This window comes from Mustela erminea, chromosome 7, assembly GCF_009829155.1.
Source record: "Mustela erminea isolate mMusErm1 chromosome 7, mMusErm1.Pri, whole genome shotgun sequence".
Lineage (NCBI taxonomy): Eukaryota > Metazoa > Chordata > Mammalia > Carnivora > Mustelidae > Mustela > Mustela erminea.
Genome location: NC_045620.1, coordinates 128,020,452 through 128,028,777, shown reverse-complemented (window position 1 = coordinate 128,028,777; position 8,326 = coordinate 128,020,452). Strand labels below are relative to the sequence as shown.

General features: G+C 43.3%; 1 protein-coding gene across 1 annotated transcript; it reads right to left on the bottom strand.

Annotated features, from left to right (window-relative positions):
* Positions 1-1,500: 1,500 nt before the first annotated feature.
* Positions 1,501-6,379, bottom strand: RDH14 (retinol dehydrogenase 14). The gene is made up of 2 exons (XM_032353241.1): positions 5,864-6,379; positions 1,501-2,570 (listed from the first exon to the last, which is right to left on the bottom strand). The coding sequence occupies exons 1-2, from the start codon at positions 6,254-6,256 to the stop codon at positions 1,953-1,955; spliced, it is 1,011 nt and encodes a 336-aa protein (XP_032209132.1). The 5' UTR covers positions 6,257-6,379; the 3' UTR covers positions 1,501-1,952.
* Positions 6,380-8,326: the final 1,947 nt, after the last annotated feature.

The following is an 8,326-nucleotide window of genomic DNA, read 5'->3' as shown; positions in this document are numbered from 1 at the left end:
AAGCATCGGGTATCAAAATGCAGCCAGGAAAGATGGTATTAACTGAATAAAAAAGAAAAAGAAAGGAAAAATAAAAAAAAAAAAAAGCATTCTTTTTAATGAAGTCGAGGTGTAGGACAGATTTATTAGCTTCCATTTTTCCAAGTTGCATTCTGGTGTATTTCCTGCCCATATTTCTAAGTTCAGCAAGTCTCTTTGTAGGATTCTTTTTTAAAAATATGTTTCAAAGAACATGACACAGATATACCCACTACACCTGCAAAGATACACCTGTAACAGTACAAACATTTAAGTGTTTCTCAAAGCTCTAATGGCAAACAGATCTTCTGTGTGATCTGCCAAGATCCTGCCATTCTCAGAAAGAACTGATACAGGTAACCAAATAATAGAAAGTCTTAAAAACAATAACCAATCGAGGATTACTCCTGACCAAAAGGGTCATTGAATTCAGTGTAGTGCAGTCTATCCTTAATAACTCCTTTCTCCAGTAACAGATGGTTAAGACAAAGCATTACTTTTTTGATGCTTTGACAGATACCGAAAATATCCCTATTCGGCCTTCTGTATGTGCACACCACTGATGCATTACTTAGTTATTCATTCAAACATCATTATTCCATGTTTACTGTGTGTCAGGTACGACACTTGATACTTGAGGAAGGAAAACTAGTAAGACTAGAATAAAATCTTTCCTTGGAGAATTCTAATTATTCAACTGGATTTTTGAACAAATAATTAGCAAAGCGGCTATGATCAATTAAAACAAAGTAGAGAAAGAACTGGTTTTTCCTATAGGAATTAAAAGAATATAAGGAAAGGCCAAGAGACAAGTAAGTATGGTCTATATTGAGGATGTTGTTATACAATTAAGCAAACAGAGATGTGCTGCCTAAGACAGTAGTCCCTAATTTAAATTTAAATTAACATAAAATAAGATTAGAAATTCAGTTGTTGTATCTCAAGCACTCCATAACCATAAATGTGTAAAGTGTACCTTATAGGACAGTGTGGACACAATTATTTCTGTCATTGACTAAAGTTCTATTGGACTGCACAAAGAGGACAAGGTAAGCCTATGGCCAGCTCATGGGCAGTCTCATATTAAGGAGTTTAAACTTAAATGAAATGGTTTATAAATTATCATATTCTGCAAAGTCCTTCCAGGAACTGGCAAAAGGAACTTATTTGTTGGGAGACTCTACCCCTGCAATATTGTTATGACCTGCTTTACCCACCCAGATTCTGCATTTGAGACTTCTTTTGAAGAATACATTCTGTAGCTAGTAACCCTGTACGGGCAATTGGAAGCCACTGCATATTTTTAAACAGGCACATGACACCGTGACACAGATTTGGGTTTTAGAAATCTTACTTCCTAAGGCAGCATGCAAGATATGCGGGAAGAAAGACACTGGGCACACCAAGGTCAGTGGAGGTTAGTAAGATGATAAAGGACTCATTTCAGTGAAACTAGTAAAAAAAAAAACCCAAAAAACACAATTAAGGATTTGCACTATTAAATTTATTCCACCTAAGAATTGTGCACACAACAGGCATGTTATTTTCACACAAAAACCGGCACGGCAATAAAAATATTTAGCACTTTGGCCACGAAACTCAAAAGGTATTTGGAAAAGTTCACAAGGTGTTTAAGTCAGTGGATTCTTTAATATTCGTAATCCATGCTTGCTCAATTATAATTTCTAAAGTATATGATACTGCTCATTTTACTATTCATTATGCTTACTGTATATTTAAGACATCTTTTCTGAAATCTTACGTTCTCCAAAAAATAACTTTTTAGTAACTTCAAAATATCCATTATGTACCTCTCAGCAGTACTAGCGTAAAACCGAAAGTTTTCAAGTAGCAAGTAGTCAAGCCACACCATTTCTGATTACAGATATAACTGGCAGCCAGTTTTATAAATAGCTCTCTTCCACTCCTTGTTCCTATTTTAAAAGGCCAACCATTACTTCACTGATATCCCAGAGCTTTCTCGCCACAGACTCATCCATAGCTTTGGGCAATAGTTCTTCCTCTTTACAATCTCCAAAGTACTTTCCTGACACACCTTCTACCTCAGGTGAAGAGGCTAAATAAACTGAAGTCTGGGCACCTTCTACTGGGCTTTTGAAAAAAGCCCAGGACACCAAATTGAAAAGTGGTTTGACCAACAGTGGAATGTGCATGTGCCTGCCAAGATTAGTCCGCACAATGCCAGGGTGTAACACGTTGACAGTCACGTTTGTGCCTTCCAAGCGGCGGGCTAGTTCTCTGGTAAAAAGAATGTTAGCCAGTTTGCTCCGACTGTAACAAAAGCTTTTATTATAGCTCTGTTCACTGTTCAAGTCTTCAAAGTTGATGTCTCCATATTTATAAAGTTTGGAAGAAACTACCACAATCCTGCTGGGAGCTGAACTTTTGAGGAGTCCAAGGAGAAGATTGGTGAGTAGAAAGTGCCCCAGATGGTTCACGCCAAACTGCATCTCAAACCCATCTTCGGTCTTCATATAAGGGCAGTGGAAGATTCCTGCGTTGTTGATTAAGACGTCCAGTCTAGGTTCTTCCTTTAAATGTCAAAGAGAATGGGGCGATTATGAACACAGGCCTAAAATGAAATTTTAGTTCTTGCCACTACTAAAATTCTATAAAGTGCCTCTGTGGGTTTTCAACAATGGGGGCGTAGGAAAGACTTGTATGTTTAATGTGGACCAGGCATTGTGCTTTTCACATGCCCTCTTATCAACCCTCACCAACTCTGTGAGCAAACTAAGCACCCAATGTTAGGTGATCTGTGCAGTATCACAGGGCTCTTGAGTGGCAAACAAAAACTGGAAGATGAAATCTTCTGATACCAATGCTCCTGTTTGGAATTAGTAAGCTATTTTGCTTTTCTAATTGGGAAAGCTAGAGAGTCGATGTCAGCTAGAAGTGGAAATATGGCAGAAGGCAGGTCAGCACTGTTTATTCCCAGAGCTGTTATTATCATCACCAGGGGCAAACTAGGACTTTTTCATTCTGTACTTTTCTAAGGGCAAATGGGGATGGAGCACCTCCAAGTGGCTCCCTTAAAATCGGGACATATAATACAAAGGGCCAGGGATGTAAATTAAAACTAGAGAAAACATCATGACTAAATCAAAGAAATGTTAAGAAAAATATTAAATAGGTAATATAAAAATATCAGAAACAAGTATGAATCATACATAAATACTAAGTCTTACAGTAACAGCAAAGGACATTTAGGGAGGAGTTAGGACCAAGAAACACCTTTAACCTCTACTATAAATTTAAGATTCAGTTCTTTGGGATGCCTGGGTGGCTCAGTCAGTTAAGGGGCTGCCTTTAGCTCAGGTCAGAGTCCTAGGATCAAGTCCCGCATCAGGCTCCTTGCTCAGAGGGGAGCCTGCTTCTCCGTCTGTCTGCTGCTCCCCCTGCTTGTGCTCTCTCTCTCTCTGACAAATAAAATTAAAGAAAAAAAAAAAAAGATTCAGTTCCTTTTCTCCCTATATAACATCTACCTTTTTCAAACTCTGAAGGGCCCCAGCTTAGAGGATCTATATAGTCAGAATCTTATACTTTGTCTATACCCTCCTGCATCTCTCCAGGGTAAAATGCTAAAATTTAGATTGTCCTCAAAAGGAAGTCTTTTCATTCCTTAATTCACGTAAGTTGGTTTTCCCTAGCCCTTTCTTGGCTCCTCTCTTCTCTTTTGATGGGCAGAGAAAAAGAAATGTACAACATGTTCCAGGTATAAAGACACAATGATGACCTACGATTAAATTAACTTGAGGTCAAATTTCAAATTTCACTGGCTCTTTTGCCAAGTGTAAGGAAAAAGAAAAATGTGTTAAATTTCACAACTGTTATCACAGCCTACCTGTCAGAGGATTAACTATTTATCATTCTGTCTGTCTAAGCACCTTTGGCTTTTCCAACAGTCAACTTCAAAAAGAAGGCAAAAGTTCACCCATGGGGGAAAGAAAGGAGTGTTCTTTTTTCCCTAATCCTTTGGAAGAGTTTCCTGTATTAATCATTTCTGAGCCATCATTCTTTGCTGGCCTTGTGTTATTTTAAGACTTTATCATTCACTATTTTTTTTTAAATTCTAGGAGATAAATGACATAAATACCATGAATACCAACCTGTGGGAAATTTATACTTCCATTAAAAAAAAAATCTGGTTATAGTCATTGGGCTTTAGAGCCAGAAAGAAACTTTTATCTATCTCCTTAACTTTTAATTGGTTCTGCCTCAAGTGGCCAAAGTAATAAAATGCCTTAAGTCTCAGAAATGAGAAGCATACCCAGACCAATCTACATTTTTAATGAATAATAAGAAGACTCACTTTTAATGCTTCAGCATCTTTTATACACTAGCATTCTTATTTCTTAACCTGTTTTACCTGATAATGAAATACTAGCCTTTAAGATAAACAAACAAACAGAAAACTTCTCTAGATCTGCAACAGTTCCCAGACTGTGCATCAAGGCTTCCCAGAGCCTCACAAGGATCTCCACAGGGTGCTATGGATTTTAAATTTTCCAGGAAAACTTTGCTCAACAACTCAAAAACTACTAGCTGCAAATGGTTCACACCATCAACATTAAATTGTGCTAAATTTCTTTCAATGATGTTCCATCTTCGTAAACCTGAGTTTTTAGTAAAATTCAAGTACAATGTTAAATATCAGTTTAGAACAAGAAATGGGGATGGACATTTCCAACCTGATTCCAAAGACTGCGAAGTTTATGCAGTGAACGACAGGTGCACATTTCCCATTAGTAATTATGGTTACTGAAGAATGAAATATCTTTTTTTCTTTCAATTATGTGTATTATTTTCTCAAACAGCTACTAAATTGTTAGGACATCAATACTTACTAGGTTGTTTGGACTTAATTACTTAATAAACAGATAGTTTCTTTGGCCTCCTGGCATCATGTCAGCATTAGAAAGTTTGGGAACCTCTGCTGTAAACCCAAGAGGCTCCACTTCATATTGGCACCTTTCCCAATTTTAAATTTCATTCTTCAATATGCCCTTTTACAAGTCACCTCTGTGGGAAACTGTTCTACCTATTTCAACAAAGGACACCCACTTCAGTGGAATATTTATCATCTGAACAAAGATTCCTACACCTCACAGGCAGGCAGCAGAAGTACGTAAGTTAAAAGCAACGGCTCTGGATACAGATCCTGGGCCAATTATTTGGCCTACCTATGCCTTTGTTGCCTAACATTGTAAAATGGGGATAATTTGCCTACCAGAGTTACTGAGGATTCGATGACAATAATAGCCAAAGGCACTTTAATTTCATTAAAAGAAAAATTGTTTAAGTATCTGAAATTCTGAGAACAGCTCCCGGCATGTAGGAAACCTTCAATAAATACTAAGTATTATTTTTATTTCTCTTCCCGTGTAGAGCACATGGCTACTGGGATTCCGAGGTCCAATCTATTTAGAAATCAGGCCAGAGACTGTTTAAGCTGCTGGTACTAATGAGTGCACTGGTGGCAGAGAGCTAAACTTCCTACCCAGCAGGGAGGGGGAAAAATTGCTTCAAGGTCCCTGGCTCTCAGGCTCTGAAAGGTGGCTTGGTGCTCTGACTTCAGACACAGAAAACAAAAATCTGAAGACCTGACAGGTTCCCCCCGCCCAATTTCCCCAGTCTGCACTCCCAAACCCTCTCACACCATTTGACAGTTTCCACTCTTAGACTCAGTCTTTCCCAAGGTCACACCCCCGGGAGTCCGGGCGGTACCACCCCTAACCCACCCCGCCAGCCTCCGGCCCCGCCTCGCGCATCCGCCGAGGCCCGCGCCGGTCCCCGATCAGCAGGGGCTCTCGGAGACCCACACCTGGAGCATCTCCTGACAGAAGGCGCGCACCGAGCGCAGCGAGGCGAGGTCCAACTCCTTGACGACGAGCTCCCCGGCCTCGCCGGCGTCAGAGCCGGGCTCCGGGCCCCCGGCCTCGCGGAGCTCGCGGCGGAGCTGACCCGCGGCCTCCTCGGCGCGCGCACGGTCGCGGCAGCCCATGATCACCCTCGCCCCCAGGCGCAGCAGCTCGGCGGCCGTGGCGCGGCCCAGGCCGCTGTTCGCCCCCGTGATCAGCACGGTCTTCCCGTGCATGAGGCTCGAGTTTCCGCCTCCGTGCAGGCGCTGGACACTGGGCCCCACGAACCGTCGGGCCGCCAGCCACAGGGCCCCACCCAGGGCGGCCAGGAGTGCAGCTACAGTAGCCACGGCCATAGCCGCCGGGGCCAAAGGCCCACCGGCCCCCGCGCGGGACTTCCGGGATCGCCGCTCGCCGGGGCCTGAGGCAGCCACCTGCACGCCAGGAACTCTGGGGCGGGGCCTGTTGCCGCCTGACGGGGTGGCGTGAGGCATGCTGGGATTTGTAGTTTTCCTTCCGAGGGCACCGGATTGGGTAGGCTGTGCAGCGCCCTGAGTTGCGGTGACTCGGTGGAGCCGGCCCCCAGCCTGAACGTGGAGGGTGAGCGCAGGCCCCGGAGTGGTGGCGGTCGACCCGGTGGGAATGCCGTATGAATATTTTGAATTTACAAATCCCACATATCAGGGCTTGCTTAGTGTGCTTTCCGTTAAGGATCCCTGGGACTTGTTACCCCTCACTGCCGTTTTCTCACCCTCAGGAGAATGAGGGGTTCCTACCCTCTGGAGTCTGAGGAAGAGCTCCTTTTTTATTATAATTAAGGCAAAGAGTTTCGCAGCGTGAACCAGTTGGAAACAGAATGGGCTAGTGGTTCTCAGACGTTAGCGTAATATCAGAATCCCCTGCAGAGCTCGTAAAAACCCAACACCCTCCCCACCCCCCACCCTCCTCGCCACACACACACGGAAATCCAAGGACCCCAATACCAGAGTTTAGGATTCAATAGGTTCCAGATGGGACCCGAGACTTTGGATTTCTAGAACGTTCCCAGATGATTCGGTCGCCGCTGGTTTGTGGACCACAGTCTGAGAACTGAAAACCATGAAGGCATTGATCTCTACGGAAAGGTCATCAGCCAGTGGTCTTATCTGATACGGGTAGAGATACAGTGGGGAAGCCTGGACTTTCTCTAGACACAGACTTCTGAGTAGGCCCATTCACAGGTGCTTCCGCATCTCCTCCTGGAGACGATCAAATGTAAGAAGTGCTTTCTACACTACAAAGTGATCGAAAAAACGTCAGGGCTTATTACCACAGGGACCCATCTTCAAGCTGCAAACTTCATAGCTTTAGACCAAGCTCTTCCAAGTCCTCATTCATTCCATCTACTCCCCCGTCCTGTATGTGCGAGGCCCCGTGCCCTGTGACAGTCACAGAGAAATAGGACACCATTTCTGCCCTCAAAGTCCTTACCGTCTGGCACAGACACAGAGACCTCCCCGCCACGGTCCCCATTCTAGAATCTTCAGGACAAGAGATGAGACACACAACCTGTATAGTTTGAGATGGACTCCCTAGATAATTTTGATTAAACTCTCCTCCACTCCTGTGCATTTGGGAAGGATGTAACATGCAGTGAACAGTCACATTACAAATAGAAGAGCGTTAGGATGCCAGAAGAACTGCCGGAGATGAAGCTCACAGGAGGGAAGGAGCACTGTCCCTGGGGATTCCACATGGCACAAGCAGAAATCACCAGGGATGGGCTTTTTTTCCCCACCCTTTCTGTAATTTGACGCTGCCTCTCAAACTCACTGATCCCAGAGCACATCTGTTCCTCTTTGTCCATCTATCTATTTTTTCCATCCTTCAAAGTTCGCCTCAATTCTGTTGTCGGACCACTTCCAACCCATGCAGATGTCTGCCTCACTTTCCTGGGGGCCCCTCACTTGGCACTGAGGACAAACAGCCCTCTAGTGTCAACTGTTTCAGTCTACATGCTTGACTTATTCTACAGGATTGTTCAAGGTTTTAAAATTTCCAAGAGAGTGGGACTATGTCTGAATTTCTTTTGTGGTCTTCACACTGGAGAATGCATAGAAAACAGTAGGCACTCAGTGAGTGTCATGACTGATATATTTTGGACTAGCTTACATCAAATTAAGCAGAGCAAAAGCTATATATCAGCAGCAGTTTTCTTTAACTAGAGCTGGGGTGGAATATGTATATATGAGTGCACTGGAGAGAGAGGTGGGGGTAGAAGGAACAAGAGAGGGCATGAAGAGGGGAGGAGGAGGGGAATCCCCAGATCTGCTAAGTAATGTATTTTAAGCATAGAACTTAATGGAATGACTAATCTGTTCAGGAAAGGTCCTATGGCCATGGAATTAATAAGGACTTGATGTGGAAGGCTATACAACACAGAGAAA